The sequence below is a fragment of the Gekko japonicus genome, unplaced genomic scaffold, assembly GCF_001447785.1.
Source record: "Gekko japonicus isolate JY-2015 unplaced genomic scaffold, Gekko_japonicus_V1.1 scaffold1424, whole genome shotgun sequence".
Taxonomy (NCBI): Eukaryota; Metazoa; Chordata; class Lepidosauria; order Squamata; family Gekkonidae; genus Gekko; species Gekko japonicus.
The window spans coordinates 295,795-318,162 of NW_015173173.1; the positions used below are offsets into that span (position 1 = coordinate 295,795).

At 43.2% G+C, this 22,368-nt stretch overlaps 1 protein-coding gene across 1 annotated transcript; it reads right to left on the reverse strand.

Annotated features, from left to right (window-relative positions):
- Positions 1 to 294: 294 nt before the first annotated feature.
- DUSP27 (dual specificity phosphatase 27 (putative)) lies at positions 295 to 17,500 on the reverse strand. Its single transcript, XM_015422555.1, has 6 exons — positions 17,357 to 17,500; positions 15,800 to 15,924; positions 8,687 to 8,781; positions 5,465 to 5,696; positions 4,691 to 4,908; positions 295 to 3,297 (listed from the first exon to the last, which is right to left on the reverse strand). Exons 2-6 carry the CDS (start codon positions 15,904 to 15,906, stop codon positions 485 to 487), a joined length of 3,465 nt encoding a protein of 1,154 aa, XP_015278041.1. The 5' UTR covers positions 15,907 to 15,924; positions 17,357 to 17,500; the 3' UTR covers positions 295 to 484.
- Between the last annotated feature and the right edge of the window lie 4,868 nt (positions 17,501 to 22,368).

Below are 22,368 nucleotides of genomic sequence, written 5' to 3' on the forward strand. Positions count from 1 at the left end.
GTAGAAAAACTAGAAGAATTGGCAGCAAAGGCCATTAATATTGTTCCAGTTCTAATATTGATGAACTAGCAGAAAATGCTGGAGTGAATCTTCAGTTATTTAAGAAAACATATAAATCTGAGGGAACCATTTAGGCTTCTGATATTTGTTATCACTAAGGTTTTTTTCCGTGTTTTATTACAGGGGGAAATCTCCAACCAGAAATATCACTTGAAATGTTTCTAGACACCTAGGATTGAATATTGGTACACAATCCCACGTTCTTTGGAAAAGCCACATTTTAATTTTTAAAAAAATTCTTTCTGTCAGAGAGAGAATGAAGGATACCATGGTATCCATAGGATTATGATCTGGTAAGTGGCAAAGATGATCAAAGGTAATTATAGGTAATTAAAATGGAATTTTGACTTTTGGTGCTTTGCAAAAGCTTGGAAGGCTATCTTCCAAATAAGAGAAAATGGCAATAGCATGACTTTGCTCTCAATCATTCCTCTCTCCTGCGCTGGAGTTTTGCTTTAGTTTCTTCTTGTCGACTTCTCCATGCAGCAATTATGGCATCATCATCCATTTCTTCGTCTTCCTCTTTGCGAGTGCTTTGCCTGTGTCTGAAGGAATGCCTTGAGGCAAAGCACTCTTTCATTTCTTCCACTTTTCCTTCTGTGTTCTCTTCAGATTTTGCAAAGCTCTGGGTAAATTTTCTCTTGGCTCCAAATTCAGACACATCTGAACCAGACTCTTCCTCACACTCTTCAAAGTTATGTGATCTGATTCGACTATGTGTGGATGGTTCATGGGATTCTGATGGTTCTGGAGTTCTTCTGAAGAAACAGGGCTCTGGACTTGCTTCTCTGGAACTTGTCTCACTGACTTTTGAGTGAGTAAACTTGTATGCCTCTCTGTCTTCTTGAGCAGAGGCAAATTGTGATGAAGTTCTCTGCAAGTTATCTCTGCACTGGTAAGCTGAGGAGCAATCCATTTCTTCTTTTTGGGACCTGCAATACCTATAACTAGAAGCTTCACTATCCACTTTTCTAAATGTGGATGGTCTTGCATATTTCTGTCCGCTATTATCAGTGCAGTCCTGATAGGAGGACTTTTCTTCTGCCTTCAAACCCTTGAGCCACTTGTTTACATTGTTCTCTACCTCAGATCTTATAGCACCAGTACAAGCAAACTGGCCTGAGAGAGTGGAAATTGTGTCACTTTTGTCGAGATCTGTGTGCAATGGGTACTTCATGCTGCTTATTGGGTTTCCTGTATCATTTTTTGTCCTCACATCCTCATCATCTCCCTTGATCTTTTTCTTCTTAAATAAAGTGCTACGTTTATTGTCACTGATCAGCTTTTCAGTCTGGTAATCTGACATTTTCTCTCTCATCTCCATTTGCATCTCCCTTTCCTTCCTGCTCAGCTTCTTCAGATCAATCTCATCAGCAAAGAGGCTATACAGAGGTTTACTTGTCTGTGTCACTTTCCTGCTTGAGCTGGATCCTCCTGTCCTTCCACTCACTGAGGTGTTACAAGATAGGATGGACTGGGTGTCTGCATATTGGGTGCCCTGCTGGTGAGGCAGAGAACTGCTTGTTGCACTCAGCAGAGACGTCTTATCATCGTCCAGATGTCTACAACGGTCTCCTGACATCACACTGGAAGCTGCTACTGATGGTGGGCGGGACAACAACAGGATCTCATTTTGTTTCTGAGCAATAGTTTCACTAACTACATTGGCGATCCAGTTTTGAATGCTGGCCATTGATATTGAATTATCTGGGCCAACTGGGAGGTTGGGCACACCTGTTGCTACTGTAGGACTTGGCATGACCCCACTACTGCTTCTAGCCTGAGAAAAAGAAGATCGATTGGTTTGCATGCTTAAAACTGAGGCAGAGTCCTCTGTACCATTCACAGAAACTATTGATGGCCCAAAGACTGACAACGGGATGCTTCCACTCATGGCACTTTCTGCTTCCCAGCTGCAAAGAGACTGACTTTCTTCCAGAACTTTTTTGGAGTGTTCAAGCAACTCCATTCTTCTCTGCTTTCTCCTAGCAGAAGCAGAATCTTCAACTTTAACAAGATCTACAATCTCATCTTTATTCTCACTGCCCACCTTCTTCTGGTGTCTTGTCTTCCAGGCTTGGTAAGCTGTCAGGTTGATATCTGACAAGTTCTTCTCCTCTTCTATAGCCTCTTTATTTTGCTGGCTACCATTTTCAGCCTTGGATTGCTCAGAGGCTTCTGAATCTCTTTTGTGAAAGCCAAACTGGATTCTCTTGATCTTCCATCTTTCTAAAGCAGTTAGTTTGTCTTTATTCTTTTGACAGAAATTATAAAAAGAGCTAGCATCAGATAACATACTTTCCTCATCTATATCTCTTTCCTTTGTTCCTCTTTCAAAGTTCAGATTCTCATCACCATGCCTAGTTCTGGAACAATATCTTTGAGCAGCTTCCTTCTCTATCTCCATCATCCTCTCATTCCACATATCCCAGCTGCTTTCTGTAGACATAGAGTCTGTGCGTCCTCTTCTCATTCTGTTGATGCTACTTGCTTCCAGCTGTTGTTTCAAAATCCTGATCTCCTGGCTGCTTAAACTTTCAGTATCACTTATGTCACCTACTGCACATGGTCTTCCTTCTATGGTAGAATCACCATCCTCCTCTTTGGGAAACAGGTAAGTTTCCATTTGGTACTTCTCATTTTTGCTTTGCCATTCCTGGATCATCCGACCCGTATCCTCCTCAGATTCCTCTCGCACCTGGAATGCAGGGTGTGAAGATTCACTCTCTCCGTCCTTGCTTGAAAGTTCCTTTGCAGGCAAGCCTTGCTTCTTCCTCCATTCTTCATAAAGCTGTTCTTCCTCCTCCTCACTGATAAGAGTTGGCTGTTTGGAAGCTAAAGCAGATTTTGCCATAGATGAGGTGCTCATAACACTTCCCAGGAGGCTTGTTGTGTCTTCTTCCTCCACCATGATAGAGTGGACTTTGGCTCCCATGATACTCCCAGAATCTTCTAGGCCAGACAACATGGAACAACTTCCAGCTCTAACAACAGAAATCTGACTGCCTGTTTCATCATCATCAGAATTTTCAGGATCTTCTTCCTGCCGTTCCTCCAGTAACTTTTCATTGAGTTCCCGCAGCTGTTTCAGAAAGCCATCATTGGGATAAATGGGCCGTTTCTTACGAATAGTCATCAAGGCTTCCAAGATGGTCATGTGATGGAAGATCATCAGATAAGAGGCAACCAGCACAGCTGAACGACTGACTCCCATTTCACTGCTGACCAAGACTTTTCCTGAAAGTAAAATTACGGTGTCATAATAATTATGAAACTGTTTATAGAAGAGACCAGCATGGTATATTTTCTGTCCTCTTTAGTCTATTTCAGTGTTTTGATCAATTTCATCACAAACATCTGAAAGCATCTTACAGGCAACATAAATGAAGCTCATGTAACCCTTTCCTGAGGTAACTTTAATCACAGAACAGTAATAGTCTCCCATTTCCCCATAATTAAAAAAATATTAAAATCTATATAAAGTAATCTTGTTGCTTATCCTTCTGAGAGAATTTTTAATTTTTTTAAGTTTCTTTCAATTTTTGAAAATTGAAAAATCATCCCATACATTATTGCTATAAAAATCTAAATGTAAATTTTGGTTAAAATCTGTTTGAAATCATACTCTGAATTACGAGTGCAATGTCCACTAACTTTTGGAAAATGAAAAATCTTTCCCCAATTTATTAACTGCAGTTGATAAATAGAAGAAGAGATTGGATTTATACCCCACCCTTCAGTACCCGAAGGAGTCTCAGGGTGGCTTACAATCCCTTTCCCTTCCCCTCCCCACAACAGACACCCTGTGAAGTAGGTGGGGCTGAGAGCGCTCTCTCGAGAACTGCCCTTGAGAGAACAGCTCTGAAAGAAGTTATGACTGACCCAAGATCACATCAGCAGCTGCATGTGGAAAAGTGGGGAATCAAACCCGGTTCTCTCAGATTAGAGTCTTTGCTCTTAACCACTACAGCAAACTCACTCTCTAAAGGTAAAGTCCAGTGCAAATCTACTGAAAAATAATATGCTGCAAAATTGGGGGGTGGGAATGTAAATATTTAAAATTACATTTTAATTTTAATTAAATTTTAATATTAAAATTTCATTTTAATATTACATTTTAATATTAATCTTCAATATTTACATTTTAAATTCCCCCAAATTTTGGAGCATATTTGTCTTCAGTAGATTTGCACTGGACTTTACCCATTTATTAACTGCAGTGAATAAAATTGGGGAAAGATTTTTCATTTCCCAAAAGTTAGTGGACATCCCACTCGTAATTCAGAGTATGATTTCAAACAGATTTTAACCAAAATTTACATTTAGATTTTTATACCAATAATGTAAAGGATGTTTTTTGTTTAATTGGTTTAATATAAAACTGTAGAATAAATAAAAATTAAATCTTTTGGTATTTGACATGTTTTCCATGACTACTAATGGATCATTTATTAATTATTAAGTTGTAGCTCATAACTATCTTCTCAGAGGATTATGGAAACCTTTAAAAGTTCTGCTGGAAAGAAAAAAATAATATTACTACTATGTAAAAGGGCTATAGTGCTACATCACAAATAATAAATAAATTGGAAGAGCCATGAGTGGACATTAGCTCTGCTTCCCCATTTACCTCTATAGGTTAGTAGTGCTTCATCCAGGAACTCTGCAGCCTGTCGGAAATGTTTAGAGATGTCCACATCTGGGAAATCATCCACCTCAATCCCTAAGTACTGGATATCCATGCCATTGTAGAAGTCTGGTCCTGTGTATACGCCAGTCCCATGAGCTGCATTAAGGATGTGTGTAATTCCTAGTCTCTTTAGGCGACCTTTATTTACTGCAACACTCCTTCAAGCCAAAGGAAGAAATATTAGATTCTGATTTCTACACTGAGTAAATCTTGTGGTGCAAGAACATGCAGTGGAAAGAGTAAACGAGAAGCTGATGAGGAACTGGTCCAGACTCTATGTATCCTGACAATCTGACTAGTGGTTAGAACAGTATCAGAATGCCAAGAACAAAGCAGGTTTGAAAGATGCGTATCATTTTTGGCGGGACACGAAGTATTGGAACATGCCTGCCCTCTCTAAGTCTTACACCCTAATCCCTACTCTCCAAATTGAGTCTCAGTGAGACAAGCAGACTATAAAATACATACATACATAAATTATTGCACATTCAAAGGCTTATTAATGAGAGCTTTTAAAATAAAATACATAATAAAATACCTCTGGCACTGCGGCAGAGGTATAGAACAAATGTAGGCCATGTATGCCTCAACATATACATTCCTCAACATATATCACAAAACTTCTGTCTAGATTCTTTAAGAATTCCAGCATTTCCATTTTTTAAAAATTAGCTTTAACTATTTTATTCAAGGAGGAAAGGACTTCCTACTCACTTTTCTGCTATGAAGATATTTGGCCAGACCTCATCAATGGCATCCCGTGGGGCCTCAAGCCGGTCCTTCACAAGCGCCCTCTGCAAGTCCATAACACATGGTGTGTTGAACAAACTAGTGTCATCTATCTTTTCCTTGACACGATTGTATAGATCTTCAACCAATAGCTGCTCTGCAGATTCCAGTATCCCTGGACATGCTGAGTCTACTTTCACTTCCTTTGTCTTCAGCTCTGGAATGAACCAACCTCATTGTTTTCAAAATTGCAAGGAACATTCTGGTGTTCTTTACCTTTGAAGTTTTTAAAAAGACTGCTCAACCCTGTGTCCATCCCCTTGGACTAAGCTATATACATAGTGAGTTTATCAGTTTAGCCAAGTGGCAATCTGTGGTATTCTGTTCATCATTATATTGGAGTCAAGTGGAGTCTCTTTCCAAAGAGGAAGGTATTTCATGCAGGCATTTCATCTAGATTCTAGGGAAGTTCCTACAATAGCACTCACAGTGCCTACCATTTCCCTACAACTGAGATCAAAATAGAATATTTTGGCTTCTTGTTCAACAAAATGTGAAAGCAAAATACCTTCAATACCCTATTAACTTTCAATTTGTCAGAAAAAAAGAGGTTCTACAAATGGTTTCCAGATGCTATAGAATTACTGGGTTTGAAGCCAAGCTGCCAAGGGTGGTGGTGGGGAGGGAACATGGGCAATTTACTGTGAGCCCCTGAAAAGCAAGTCCCCCCACCCTGCTTCCATGCATACCATTGGGCCCTGCCCTGGCCTTCCGACATTTCTCACAAGAATTCTTAGTATTTTGTTTTTGGTTTTCATGAAAAAGAGGAAACTGGGTATAAGAGCGCAAAATAGCAATGATCCTCAGCGCGTAATTGTAACACAATGGGACCTGTTGTAAATAGTTGTATGCAAAACAGAATAGATACTAGCTATCACCATTGCAGCAACAAGTGGGGGAAAGGAGGAGACTTCTTGCATGTGGTCTGTGCATACAGGAATGCACCTCTGTGCTTCTGATTTCCCAAGTCTGTACACATACACATGGGTCCATGTAAGACATAGCGGCAGAACTGCCATGGCCCAGCCAGCTGCCACCTCCTCCTCCTCCTCCTCAGAGGAATCGGAGGAGACAGGCTCCACACTGGTAGAATACCTACCTGAGCAGCTGGGTTGAGAAGCAGACCCAATGGGGGAAGCATTGGGAAGTGAGAATGCTTCCCAGTAATAGCCAAGCTGCTTATTCTGGCAGGAGAAAGAAAGGGCACAGAGGCCAGGGCCTCAGTCTCCACCTGGGCCTTGGGGGTTGAGTCCGCAAAAGGAGGCAGATAAAATATTGACTTGCTGCCTTGTACTCTGTTCTTGTTAACCTCTGCTTGTGTGGAGGGCCTCGCAGGCGTGGTCCTGGATGAGCTGGCCAGTACCAAATGGCCTACCACTCTCTAGGCACTGGTGGTATGTATGAACACAACCACGACTGCCTGGAGGCCTGAAGACAGTTCCAGGGGGCATCACTCTGGAAGACGGAGCCTCCTTGTCATTCAGCCCAGTGCCCAGTCCTGCACTGCTGGTACCAGTGGGGGCAGGTGAGGGTGAGTCCATGCAGTTGGGGATGGCTTGGCCCCACTTAATGTCTGCAGAAAAAAATAGGAGGAGAACCCAGTCTCTTTGCCTATTCTGGACATTTTGCCATTTCCTGCTCTGAGAAGCGATGATCCAAGAGTCCGTTAAATGCTCGGCACTGACTTGCTGTGGCCCACATGAATTGGAGCAAGCAATTGGATTCAGTGGGGCCCTTGACCCTGGAAATGGGCAGTTCCCCCCATAGAACTGCTCCTGCCCAACAATCAACACCTGAAAACCCAGGCAATGATTGATCCCGGTGCTTCCTGGATCTGGAGTTTACCTACCAGAACCAGATCCTGACCCGGCCCAAGGAGAATGTTACCCTGGTGGAGACCATAGACAGCCGCCCATTACAATCAGGGCTGGTCACTCATGAGGCAGGGACGATCTTTATGTATGCTAGTCAACATTGGGAGTGACTGTCTTTTAACTTGATATGTGTGCCTCGATTCCCAATGGTGTTGGGCATGACCTGGTTGAGTCAGCACAATCCCACCATTTACCGGGCCTGCAGAACCATCCAATTTCAGACTTCCAGTCAGGAACCACCCAGAACCGTGCTCTTTGGGGTGGACTCCACCAAAGCAAACTGGGGATTCCACCTCAGTACACAGACTTTTGGGGCGTGTTTGAGGAACAAGGGGCTAATCAGCTCCCTCCTCACTGTCCCTATGACTTGGAGAACCAGTGCCTTCAGGGCAGCTGTATTCCTAGTCTGAACTGGAGTGGGTGGCCCTCTGGGAATTTCTAACAAAAAAACTCGCCCATTGGTTTATCTGGCCATCCACCTCTCCCACTTCAGCCCTGGTTCTGTTTGTCAAGAAGAAGGGGGGACTTCGCCTGTGTAATGATTACCAGGTGCTCAACAAGATTATGGTCTGCAACTGATACCCACTACTTTTGATTCCCAAATTGTTGGAATGGCTCTGAGGAGCCACACCAGTCACCAAGCTAGACTTGAGGGGGGCCTACAATCTAGTCCAGATCTGGCAGGGAGAGGAGACCCAGTATGGGCAGTATGAGTATCTAGTCATGCCCTTTGGCCTCTGTAATGCTCTGATGGTATTCCAACCATTCATGAACAACGTGTTTCGAGATCTGCTTGATTGGCACATCACTAGTTATCTAGATGACATCCTGATTTATTCTAGGAACCCTGCCATGCACATGGACAAGTGTGCCACCCTGACTTGTACCCTGTTCTTGTTAACCTCTGCTTGCTTTTACAGCTAGAAACCTAGACCTTGTATTCTGTACCGGTTCCCAAGCCCTGGACCCTATTTTTCCCCTGACCTCTGGGCTGAAACATTGGTTCTGTGACTCCAGACAGGTTTGTAGAGTGTGCTCTTATGTCTGTTGTACTTGTTATTGTTGTATTTTGTGCATCCTGGAAATCCTGGGTAGAGCAAAAGCACTAGGCTTTGCCCTGAATGTGACAAGGACCCCCAACATCACACTTGTCCAGGTCCCAAATCTGGCATCCCAACATCTGTGTCCCAAATAGGCAATTCTGTGCCCCAATTCTATGCCCTTCTCCCCTTAAACCCGCTATTTTTTTATTATTTTCCTTCTTTCCCCCTACCTTCACTGATGATCTGTTTGGCAGCCACAGCAGATGACAGATGGATGGGCTCCATGAAGATGCTCTCAGTGTCTGTGTCAGATATCACCGAGTATCTGTTGATCAATGACAACTGCTTGAAGCAATACTTTGCCAGTGCTTTTGACATTCATATTTGATACAGTAGTCTTTTGCAACCACTTCAGAACAGAGCAGCTTAAAATAAAATCTGTTCTGGTGAGCTGGTAGGCAAAGAGACCGTTTTACTAGAAGGTCTGTCTTTGGACAAATCTTTAAAGGAAAATGTCAAAACAAAGTTACATTTCCCTGTAATGCCTTCACAGTTACTCTTTTATGATAAATGTGTTCATCTCTTCAAAAGTGGTGAATCAAGACATTAATTTACAGAATAAATATTCACAAGGGAGGACCCGTGAGACTTGTGTGAGGGGTCTCATACCTCCGCCCCACATTGCTGAGCTGGCAAGGCTCCAGGCCTCACAACCAACTCTGAGTCTGTCAGCCAGCATCTGCCACCAACACCCCTGGTCCTGAGGTGGTTGCTGATGTCCACTGCAGTGGCGCTTGGACCCAGAGCCACTGCCGATGTCCACCACCACCAAACTCTGGCCCAGAGCAGCTGCTGGCATCCTCATCTGTTGACTGGGCCCACAGTGGCTGGCAGCGTCCTCTGTTGTAGTTAGGCCTGCTGTGGCTGCCAGCATCCTCCGGTACCGAACCCGCAGTGGCTGCTGGCGTCCACGGGTGTCCTCCTCTGCCACAGTGGCTGGCTAGAGCAGTTTCCTGAAGTGTGTTGTCTGCACATGTACAGACATTGTATTGGGGGGGGTTAAATCCCCTTGTGTATTTTTTTATTTAAGATTTTTCTGCAGACTTGAGGAGTTCCCTAATTTTGCTGAACAATCTCTTAAGCCTCCATGTGGCCCTGATCCACAGATTTAGCTATCCTCAGATGGGGGCCATGGGCGGCTATTAGAATGTAAGATTTATAGAATGGTAATGTCCTGTTGTGTAAATTGATTATATAATGTGAAGACCCATTTGTAAAAATAAGTAATGATGGAAGGAATTAATGGAAATTTAATCACATGATGACTTCCCCATGGAAAAGTCACTTGTGTAAATTGATTTACTGGCTTCCATTCTCTTGCTTCCATTTTCTCTTCTATAAAATGGGATCAACAATGATCTTCTGTTATACAAATTACATTGTCACCCAGATGTTACTAAGAAATTGATTTCAAAAATTATTAGATATACAGTTGATATATAGGCTTTGGAGTGGGGGGGGGGAGGCATTGTGTCACAGTGTGGTTTTGCCAGCACAGATGGCTCCAAAGCTGAGATGCGCGCCTTGCATGGGGCTATTCAGAGGGAACTGTAGCACTGCTGTTTCCCAAGTTGCCAGCCCAGCACTGACAACCATGTGAAGAATTAAAGGGAAAACTAGAGCTAGAAGTGACAGAGCAAAGGTGAAAATATCCTCCACTGACAAGTTCAAGTGTCCCCCATTGTGGCAAAGTCAAGGAGCTGAGTGTGTGCACTGTCTGTTTACAGAGGAAGATGTTTCTTTCTCATCCACTAGAGGGTCCAGATGTCTCTGAGTTTTGTAAACACAGGCTGTCTGACAGCTGCACTAATCAGAATTGGTCTCTATGGCAACTAGTCATGAAACATTATGGGGACAGCAAGGTTCCCAAGCCAGTGGCAGCTCAGAAGACCGGGAACATGAGAGAGCTGTACTAGCCGGGGGTCAAGTACACAAAGCACTGCAGAGCTTTGACTTTGGTTAATGTATATTAAAATGGAGGGGTGGGCTGAGAGAAGAGTGAGAACAGAATGCTGGTGTTAATGTATTAGATGTGTATAGTGCCCTTCTATTTACACTGTCAAAGGCAAGCAAAGTTTGCTGTGCCCCCCCCCCTCTCCATCCCTTAGAGATAAGGGATGTGCTATTGCTTAGCAATCCCAGGATCACCGAGCGTTTGAGTGCACCATACTACTTTTGGACACTGGGACCACTGGCCTTGATTTCCTGTAAAATTGAATTGCCAATATGAAAAGAAAGGATTCTCTCTCTGAAAGTATCCTCCAGATATACCCTGAGCGTTAAGGATGTCCCCTAGTCAATAACAAGCAGAGGATGTCAGTTTGAACACTGTTTCCACATCTTAAACTAATAACATTATTTGTTTATTTTTCAAATTTATACCCTGCCCTCCCGGCCAGGGTATAAGATCTTTTACTCAAGGAATTGCAAGTTACTATCATGCCACATTACAAACAAGCTAGCAGTCAAGCAGGCTTCACAGTTTAATAAATCCGTTGCCTTCTTTAGCATGCTAGAACAAATGTGTAGACCCCATGTTGTTCCACTGAATGTGCTGCCTAGCAAATCCCTGGTATGATTTGGAGGATATTATTGGCTGTGCAGTCATTTACTGTGATTAATACTGCCAAGCAAACTAAGAACGAGTGGAAGAAGATAAAAAAATTGTCTCTGCTGAATTTCTATTTGCCATTCGGAACATGTTCCAGGAAAACTGTGGCCACCATAACAATGGAGGCTTGGATTTGGAAGCTCTGTGCCATTGAAGCACGTGAAGACATAGCAATGCCTAGGTAAACAGACTCCATCTTTTTTCATCAAAGATGGGTGAATTCACAGTGAAGAGCAGCAGGATGCTATCAGAAGCCCCTGATGGTGGAAAATGGTTACTTTAAAAATATTTTTGATTGCCTGATCCCTAAATTTATCCTGTATGTAGCAGAAGAACCGAACACCTGTTGGAAATTAAGCAAATGGGGCATACTAATTTAGCACAATTAATTTGCTTGATCAGCAAAACAGATTTGTGCATCGTACAGATGTTAATGACCAGATTTGGGGTATGTTATCTCCCTACTCCAGAATAACTCATGCCAACTAAATCAATGTAAAGGTTATATTCATGGACTAAAATATAAATGAATACATAGCTTAAAATCAGGTGCTGCATTGAGCAGTAATGATACCCCCAAATGGATAGAGTTGTTGTACAGTATCAATGCAAGAAAAAGATTTGTATATTTTATAATAGATTCTATGATTAGAGAATGGAACAATTATAATGAATAGATGTTCAAGGACAAAAAAAATCTAAAATCACATATAACGTTTCTAAGTGTACATCAAACACCTTAGGTGTACACCGATCCCATACATGTTTGCTTGGAAATAAGTTACATTAAGTTAAATAGGAATTTCCCCTCTATATGTATGCATAGAATTGTAGCTACCTCTCTAAAATATGTGAATGTAGCAAACATTTGTTTACAAAATGTGTGAAATGGCCCATGGATACCTTAACATGGAGCTCAGATTTCCTGAAGCAGGAGTTCTTACATTGCCCCATCAGCCTTCACTAGTTGTTGACCCTCACAGTTCAAACATGCTGTGATTCTTTGGACACATGATGCAATCCAGACCAATGGCACTTTCAGAACAGGATCACTCACGTGCTCTTTTACCCTCGCTGTCTTCAGACATCACAAACAACTATCTGTTCAGAATCTCAGCCTGGAGTGCGGAAACAAATTCCAGTTTGTTCAGTGGCTGTACTCGGACATCATGATAAACTGGAGTTTTATGAAGACTTCCGATAATAGTTAAGTCTTCAATTGCAAACTGTGCATAAGAGAGGAAAGATGTGTGCGAGTCTGACCCTAAACAGGTTTGTGCCTTTAGATTCTTTGTGACATTAGATTGCAGCCCCTGTCACTGCTTGATGTCAGGTGTGTGGGTAGAGGTTTTCCTGCACACAGCATTAAAGGAGGTACTGACATGTTGCATATATGGAACTATTTAGGGCTTGGGGGGGGGGAGCTGCATAATCCAGCCAGGAAACCCAAGCCGTTCTCCTTCCAGTTTTGCTCTTTGGCCAGCAAGGATCATGGTAGGAGGGAGGACAGCTGGAGCCTACAGAGGAGGGATATTTTTCTCCCTCTCAGAGTTGTTAACTGGTGATTTCAAAGAGGTAGCCTTGTTAGTTTGTTTTCACAAAATAAAGCAAAGGTCCGTTGAGCTCACAGCTCACAAAGGCTCATATTGAAATAAATGTTAGGGGTTTTTTTTAGGTGCCACTGGACTTTTGCTTTATTTTGTTAACTGGAGCATATAGGAAAGGGATTCCCCCCATCATAATAAATTAATCTGTTTATACTGAGTCAGACCATTGGTCCATCTAGCTCCGGACTGCCTACTCTAAATTGGCAGCAACTCTCCAGGGTCTTGGGCAGTGAAAAGACTTTCCCAGCTCTTGCAGCCTGAAATTAAAAGATATGCCAGCGACTGAACCTGGGGGACCATTCGATGCCAAGCATGTGCTTCACCTCCAAGCCATGACTCTTCCCCATATCATTGCAAGGAATGTCCTCTATGAAGAAGCCTCAGCTCCTTCAGCCTACTAGAACATGGTGCAGTTCAAAAGATCCCTCTAAGGAACTCCTCCTTCTATTTGATAGGGGCTAGAGTTCTGATGCTCTGAGCTGCTTTCTCTGGGAAGTCAGAATCTCCAGCTACAGCTGAAAGAAGAGGCAGCTAGACTTCATGCCCCACGTGGGTGGTATGCTGTTATGCTCATGTATACCTCTCCTGATGGAGAAAGGGACTACTCTCAGGAAGCTCTAGTAGTGTGGTTGAAGGAAGAGCACCTTCTGGTTTGAACCCTCAGACTTCTTCTACTGGGTGTGAATGGGGAATCTGGGAATCACTATACCATCAACAGCCCACTATATCCAAAACTTTGGAACTATTATTTTTTTTAAAGCAATTGCTGTTGGATTCAGGATTCACTAACTATGCACATGCAAATCAGACATATGTAAAGAAAAAAAACTTGGCCAAGTATAGCTAAGCTGAAACAAAGACAGATGGTTTGGATAGCAGGGCTCATTCTCATTGCCAATCATGGTACTAGACAAATTTTTAAAAATGGATCAGGGTTACAAAGCCAGCTGCATCTTTGCATGTCTCTTAGGAATGGACTTTACAATGCTTTGGAAAATAGCAAATTGCTCCTTTGGCCCTCAGCAATGTCATTTTATAAAGTGAACAGGATTCTAACTTTAATGTCTGTCAAATTTTAAGGAGCTTATTCTTGCATTGTAGTGATTTTGCAATCCAGGATTTTTTGTTTGTTTGCATTTCTTATAGCATGTATTACACTGTTCCTATTGCATTGTCTGTTGCATGTATTACATTGTTTTTATTGCATTGTCTTCTAATTGTGGGACCTGGCTTGACTCTCAATGAAAAAGGCAGTCTATAAATGAAGTCAGCAAGTAAATAAATAACAGTCTGCCTGTTTTATGTTTAATAAGAAAGGCCAGTCAGCATCCAGTTCCTTTGTTCTATGGAACACCAAGAAAACTTGGCTGAGACGTAAGACAACACCAGAGGGATAGCTGTGTCAGTCTACTATAGCAAAACAAAACAAGTCCAGTGGCACCTTAAACACTTACAACATTTATTCCAGCATGAGCATATGTGAGTCAGAGCTCACTTCTTCAGATGCAGTGGAAAGGGGGAAAAAACAAATCCCTTCATATTTATCCAGAAAATTACAAAAGGGGAGGAGGAAAGGGGAGGAGATGACCAAAGAGAGGCCTGGTGTCAAATCACTTCTGATCATCTATGTCAGGGACTTGAATGTCTTAGGTTGTTATGTGTAATAGATGATGGGAGATAAGTCAACAGTCGGGTTTGTCCTTTGGAATCACAGTCCTAAAGTAATTTATGTAGTTAAAAGTTACTGTTGTTAAAAAGTGCCCACTTTCTTTTAGAGTGTGGATGGGCAGATCCTATTCCACTAGAAAGTCTGACAAAACAGGGCCCTTGGTGAACCTAAGAATTTACATCACACACCTTCATGTGGGATGTAGACTGGAGTGGGATGTAGGGACCATATGACTCCAGTCATGGCCCATCTGCATTGGCTACCAATTTATTTCTGGCCACAATCCAAGGTGCTGGTGTTGACTTTTAAAACCCTATACAACTTGGAACCAACATACCTGAAGGACTACCTGCTCTCTTACAAACCCATCCAACCACTAGTCATCTTTAAAGACCCTGCTTTGGGTGCCCTGAGATTAGATGAGTTGTAACCAGGACAGAGCCTTCTCAGTCATGGCACCAAAACTTTGGAACTCTCTCCCCAGGGAAATTCATCTATCCCCTTCTGTTGCCATCTTCCACCAGCAGGAGAAGAGTTTTTTGTTTTGTCTGGCATTTCCGTGAACTTTCCTTCCTGCCCTATGTTTTAATTGTTTTGATGTTTTTGTATATGTATTTTAGTTCTGAATTGTTTTAAGGGTGTGTTTTTGTTATGTTTTAATGGTTTGTATGATGTGACTTTATTATGTATGTTTTTAATCTGAGCCTCTTTGGTGGCCCTGATGAGAGTGGAAAAGCAGAGCAGTAATTTTGTAAATAAATAAATACCCTGTGCATTGACCTTGATACACAGTGCAATCTTGAACATGTTTGTTAAAGAAGAAGTCCCTCTGGAGTTGATGGGACTTATTGCCAAGTAAGCATGCACAGGATTGCAAGCTAATACAAATGCAGGGGGAAGGAACTGCCAAGGCAGATGGGAGTCTTCTTGAGTGATAAAATGCAAGACCCCAGGAATGGGGAGGCAAGGAGGATTTCTTCTAGTAGACTAAATTTAAGAAATTAAGGAAACCCTGACAGCCACTGCTGAAATGGGAATCTTTCTGTGCAAGGCTCATCTTCTGTTCATGGCTCTCTGGTCCATACAATCAAACACTCAGAAACTGAACTGAACCAAGAGAAGGCCAATGCAAACCACTGCAGCCTGGGTGGGCTCTGCTGCCTCTGTCCCACCTCAACAAGCTTCAATAATGCTTTCCCCCCATAACCCTGTATTTGTGGGAAACCACCTCAGTTGAATCAACTGGATAAAGAATGCATGAGCTCTCCAATCTGGCTTCTGAAAAATCCCTTTAGGCTCTGTTCTTCAGCAGAGTTTGGGCAGTGCATGAAAGGCGAAAGAGGGTACAATTTTTTCCCACACAGTCAGAAGTCTCTGGCTGAGTGAAAACACTCACCGGCTGGGAGAGGGACTGCGAAGGTAGTGGGCTTGCACGGCTTTCACATCTGGGCCTTCTTCAACAGGCACCACCTGCTCACCCTCTGAATCCATAGCCCTTGCCATAGCAGCTCTCAGGACCTCCTGGAATTGGGAAGATGATAGGATGAGGGCGACCAGAATGTACAAAAACACCAATGATGAGTCACAGAGAAGACCACTGAGAAGCCATGCAGAGCAGAGCAGCCCTGTTCAATGTTCCTCTAAGCTGTAGAGTCCTGTGAGCAAAAATTCTACTTTGTGAGCTACCGGCATTAAAGTTGTGAGCAGGTGATTTGGCTGCTACATAAATTAATGTGTTCTGGTGCCATCCTTCCTGAGCTGAGACAAAAATGTGTGAGCCGGAGGCTAAAAAACTGTGAGCTAGCTCACACTAACTCAGCTTAGAGGGAACACTGGCCCTGTTAGGCACCAGTCACACAGCCTGATATCATGGGGGGGAGGCGTGGCTAAAAACCCCGGCGCAGTTTGATGCGCGATTACGCGATCAGACGCGCTGGCAGCACACCATGGGTCCTTCCCTCGGCGCCGGCAGGTAAATGAGGGACCGGAGGGGAATGCCACGCGCCGGTGCGATCACACCATGGGCGTCTGGAGGCAGCCCATGGCAAACGTTTACTAGTACCTTGGAGGTACTAGTTTTTAAAGGCGCATTGTCGGCGGTAAGCCACGGGTGCGCTCCACTTCCCAGATGTTGGGGTGTGATCGAGCCCAGATAATCCGCCCACCATCCGTGCCTCTCCCGCGGCAACTTTGTCGTGTGACCGGGGCCTTAGTAGGTTTTTAAAGAGCAGGATAGCAGGTGTTTGCTTTCCATAATGAGTAAACCAAATTATTCCAAAGAACTTTAAACCTCTGAACTCAGTCTGGGGAGGTCTTTGCTACGGAGTTATACTGCTAAGGAAAAAGGGGCCGAGGCAAGGGGGCCTGAAGGGCAGGGGGACATCTATGTATTTCTGGCCAAGTCTCTGACTCTATACATTCGGTGGCAATTAAATGAGCCAATATATTTGTTATGAATGTCAAAGGGCCAAATCTTTTTGATTATACAAAGGTGACCATTAACCTTGTTGGTAACATTACAAAAGCTAACATAAGGATTAATAAGTAATCACACTAAATGCTCTGAAGACATTTTTTTTAAAAAAACCCCAGAATGTATACAAGAGAAGACCTTTTAAATATTAAAACATCACCCTGTTGAAATGTCTCCCACAATTCTGCCATGGTTTCCCTCGGAATCTTTTTAAGAACCCAGAGAATCAGCAGCTGGTTCCTCAGGCTTTGAACAGAAAAACGGCCTGATTCCTAGCTCTTGTTATAGACACATCTGTCCCATTTCAGCCCACAAGGCCTCTGATTCTCTCACTTGCCTTCCCTTTCACACACTCCATTTCCACCCACTGGCAGCTTGTCTCAAGTGTCAGGAATGCAGCCAGGGCTCCATTAAACAGAACCTGAGTTGCTACTACACAATGACCCAGCAAAACAGTATGAGAGCCCAACAGCAACTTACCTTTAATGCAGGAAAGAAATTTCTCTCACTCTCTCAACTCCAGAATTTTATTTGTGCCTAACTGGGTTCAGAGTGGAAAAGTAGAGAATTGGGCAGAAGACACAGCTACGATAAAAGCAGCTGCCCTCCTTCCCTCGCTGTGGCATTTCTTCTCAAAGGGGCAGGACAACTGTCTGCTTCAGGGTTTATCAGCCTTCTAAATATAGCATCTCCTGACACTGAGTGCTGGGTGGCTGGGGAAGAAATTCAGTGCCTCACAGGCTGTGCCTGTATGGGCTTTTAACTCTGTCCCCTCAGATCAGACTACCTCCCTCAGCTGCAGACTCTGGCAAAGGATGATGCTATTGTTTATCTTCCGAAGTGTCAGCGGTGGCCTTTCCAGACTCAGGAAGAGACGTCCCACTGCCTAAGCCTTTCAATTGCTGCCCCTTCTTCTGGGCCACTGTGAATTGCCACCACAACTAATTGAGATGGGATGTTGGAAGGGGTGGACTAGCATCCTAATACAATTTTTATTTTGGGAAGACTTAGAGCAGGGGTTCCCAACTCTTTTGAGCCTGTGGGCACCATTGAAATCCTGACACTGGATGATGGGTGCAACCACAAGATGGCTGCCACAAGAGAAAGAGCTGACCACAAAATCTCAGAGAGTGAGGGGATGTGAATCTCTAATAGTAACCCGTCAGCATTTCAGGCAGAAGCTCTGTTTAACAGGACACCTTTAAAAAATGAACATGTTGTTTAAGAATATTTTCTTGCATACAAACAGCCTGACTGTCAGTCCAGCAGTGAAGATCCTTTGTGCTGTGGCGGCAGCTGCTGCTGAAGCAACTGGAAAGAAGAGGTATCTGTGGGCCCCAGGGCACCCACCCACAGACATCATGTTGGGGAACTCTGACTTAGACGGTGAGTTTTCTTGTGTACCCAGCATCTAAATTATTTGAGATCAAGAAGAATTTTTCTTCTAGGGAGACTACTGACTTTCCCTTTGGGGTCTGGGGAATTACCCTTGCAATATATATAGATTAGCTCCCTTGGAGAACCCTTTGGAGTGACTGTGCTGCTCTGTATGGTGTACACTGGTCGGGCTCACTGTGATCTGGATTATGTGTTTTGATCCGAGAGGCCGATGTGCAGAAGTAGGCAGAAGAAGAACATAGGTCGAATCTGCATCAGTTTCGTGCTGCTGTGACTCCGTCTTTCTCTGTGCTTGTTTGAATGTTGTTTGGAGAAGATTCTTTTAAAGCAGTGCAGAGGTGCAATGACAGTGGAGCTGCCACGAAAGGGCAATAAACATATGTGGGTGTGCAAAAGTATGCTAGCACTGCTGAGGTGTGAAAACAACCCCAAATGTAGACAGCTTTTTTGAAGACGGAGTTTGAAGGCTGGGACACTGGTAGGAAAGACAAATGCAGATTCAACCATAATGATTTACTGACTCCAACTAACCTCCATAACTCTGTGTTTCCTGATTCCTCTGGTATAGTCCTATAGTTTGGAGGAGTCACAATCATAGGAGAACACAATGATCTCTGAAGTCTTGTTCTTGGTTTTATGGTTTATTTATGTTATTGTTTTAAATAATGTTATTTTTTATTTTCCCTTGTTGCATGCCTCCCTGAGTACATTTAATTAGATGGGAAAACATAAATCTGATAAATAAATATTTAGTTCTGTATAGATTATATAAAATATAATATATATTGGCTTATTTTAAAACTGATTCTGTGTCATTAATGTTTTATTAAAGCTACCATTGGGGTTTTTTTTGTTTGTTTCCATTCATTTCACAGGAAACATTTCTTGCTACAGTTCCTTCCAAGAGAGATGCAATTGTCTGCAGTCACACCCTTTGCCCAAGGGAGCCTGTCTGCCAAATTTCAGACAGATCGAAGAAACTGTTCCCATTTTACAGGCACTTAAATTCTTGCTTGCAGAGCAGGAACAAGGAAGCATTTGACAACCTGGGAAAATGGGCAGCATGGCAGAGTGGGCGCAAATAATATAGCCCCTGGTCAGGTACCACATTTAGCAGAAACACAGTCATTTCTGTACTGGGCATGCAAGCATCAGAAGAGAGTGGAGCTTGCAAACACCATATGACCCCTTTGCCCATTCTGTAACAGAGGTGTCCAAGTTTTTTCTCCTTTTCCTTTAATTAAGGGCAGAAGTACCTGTTACCTGTAGTTCCATGATGCTTTTAGCTGTCCTTTTAAAAACCGAACAAAAACACTGGAATTGCAATTTCAAAGGGGAGGCGGATGTGGGGGGAGGAGCAGGGACTTTCCAGCTTTCTCCTGCCCTGCCAAAAATCAGGTTACACTTTCTTATGAGTGCCCTGTAAGGCATCCCTCCTGCTTGACATCCAGGGAACAGTGAAGTGTAGCTTTTCCCTCTAAACCCCCTCCCTAGTGTGCAATTCTAGCCAAACATTTCGTTGGGGGGGGTCAACAGTGGGAGGGCTTCTAATGTCCTGGCCCCACTGCTGGACCTCCTGATGGCACTGGTATTTCTGGCCACTGTGTGACACAGAGTGTTGGACTGGATGGGCCTTTGGCCTGATCCAACATTGGCGTCTCTTATGTTCTTATGTTCTTATGTTCTGTCTGCCCCATCACATAGCATTTGCCTCCCCCCCCCCATTTCAGTGCTACCTGTATGCTAAGATGAAAAAGTTAGCCCTTGTGGTTAACAGAATAGCTCTTAAGAACAGAATGGACTGAGAAAACAGGAGGTACTGATTATATTATGGAATTAAAGCTAGTCATCAATATGATTGGTGTAAACACTTTGGAAAGACAGACCTTACAGTGTAATCTTCTTCTGTGGCTAAATCCACATCATTCTGCTGGCTGGAAACATCCTTACCAGTTACATATCTGCAATATTAATACCTCCACCACCTATAAACTCTGATAGATCCATATACCAGAATTATGAACTGATCCAAAGATTTCAGAAACCATCATCATGTTTTAAATTTCACATTAGTTATTAGATCCTTATTACAGTCACCTATCATATTTTTCCCTCCTAGCTTTCCTCTGTGGAGCTCAGGATTATTTACATGGTTATTTCCTCCTCCATTTTCATTCTCATAGTAACCCTGTTAGGCTGAGAGTGAGTAACTACAGTCCATTGTCACTCAAAGAGCTTCATGGCTGTGAGGATCTGAATTTAGGTCTCTGTAGCCCTACTCTGACACTTTAAATACTACACCACACTGCTACTTAAAAATGGAGATTATTCATTAGTTAATATCTGAATTCAGCCCCTAATTACACCATACAGTGTGCAAGCATAAATATCAGGGTTGGACTGGTGAGTTAAAATGGCCCTGGAACAAGCCAAAACTGAATGGCCCTTGCTGCAAAATAAGCTAGTGATGCAGGTCCTTTCAGCTCAGCTGAACTAGCAACGAGTGCTTGCTCACTCATTCCTTTCTGCTGCAAGCTGGTGGCAGTGCAAGAGGAGGAAACTGGTGAGTCGACGCCAAGTATCATTGCCATTGAAGGTCCAAGCTAAGTGACCCTCAGGGTGTTGGTAGAGTTGCTGAAGCTTGGATCTGCGTGCTCCTTGCCACCACGGGGCCTCTCATTGTCCTAAATTTGACCACTGGACTGCTATAAGTGTCCTGTGTTCTTCCTTCCTTGCAATCAGGATGTCTTCAACTATATCACTACTAAGCTTCAGCTTTCAATCTGTTGTGGAAGTAATTGTAACAATGTATATTTTCTTTGGATAAGTGGTTTTGCTTCTTTCCTTGACCCAAAACTCTTCACTTTTCAGCACCGATTTAGAGTTAATATCTGGCTTGTCTGCATTCTATATTTTATCTCATTTACCAAAATTCCTAAAATGGTGAGAACAAATGGAAGATGGTCGACTGAGTGAGACAGATAGAATTGCCAGGTCTGATGTCTCTGCTGGTGGTGGGTGGGAAGGAGCTTTCCGGGAGTGGGGCAGAGCAATGCAACGTGCTGACGTCATGCAGAAGTGACTTCTTTGAATCGGGGATGTCACACAGCGACGCTCTGATTTTTGGGCAAAACTCTATGGTAAAATTGGCACCAAACTATAGAGTTTTGCTCCAAAACCAGAGTGTTGCCACGTGACGTCCCTGATGCAATGATGTCCCTTCTGCATGATGTCAGTGCATCGGGGATGTCGTGTGGTGATGTCACTGTTGGGGGTGGGGTTTCCCTGCTAGCTGGCAGTGGGCAGAAGCCGCCAAAACTGAGGGATCCCCCACTTGGAACTGTGGAATGGCAGCCCTAGAGACCAACAGGGAAACCTTAGTTTATCTATATAAATGATAACTAGTAGCATGGCAAACATGGGTTCATTCCTGAATGCTACTAGCCCTGTTCATATGTTACAGTGAATGCACATACATCCTACCTGTATGTGCATACATCTGTGTGTAAGAAACAGCCAACATTTTATGAATTAATTCAGGGACCAGTACCTGGATAAAAGTGGGGCTTGTATTCAAAGTCCCTCTAAGCTGTGGAGTCTTGTGAGCAAAAATTCTGCTTTGTGAGCTACTGGCATTAAAGTTGTGAGTGAGTGATTTGGCTACTGCATAAATTAGTTTGCTCTGGAGCCATCCTTCCTGATTTAAAAAACTGTGTGAGCCGGAGGCTAAAAAACTGTGAGCTAGCTCACACTAACTCAGCTTAGAGGGAACACTGCTTGTATTACACATTCAGCTGTACATGCGTTGACTGTGACATGAGAATAAACGCACAGACAAATAGCAGGGCTGCCAATAGAGGGGGACTGAGGGGACAAAATTCGGGGGCCCAAGTCAGCTAGAGGGCCCTTAAAGCCAACGTCATGCTGCATCCAGCCATCTTTCCATTTATTTTTAATGCAATTTGGCCTGCATCCACTAGGCTTGTGAATTATGGCTGTGGGTCAATGATGACTTTTCATTTTGTTACTGGTGAGTTGGTGCAGGGATTTTTTTATATAGTTGCCAACTTTGATATAGTTGCCAACTTTTAGGT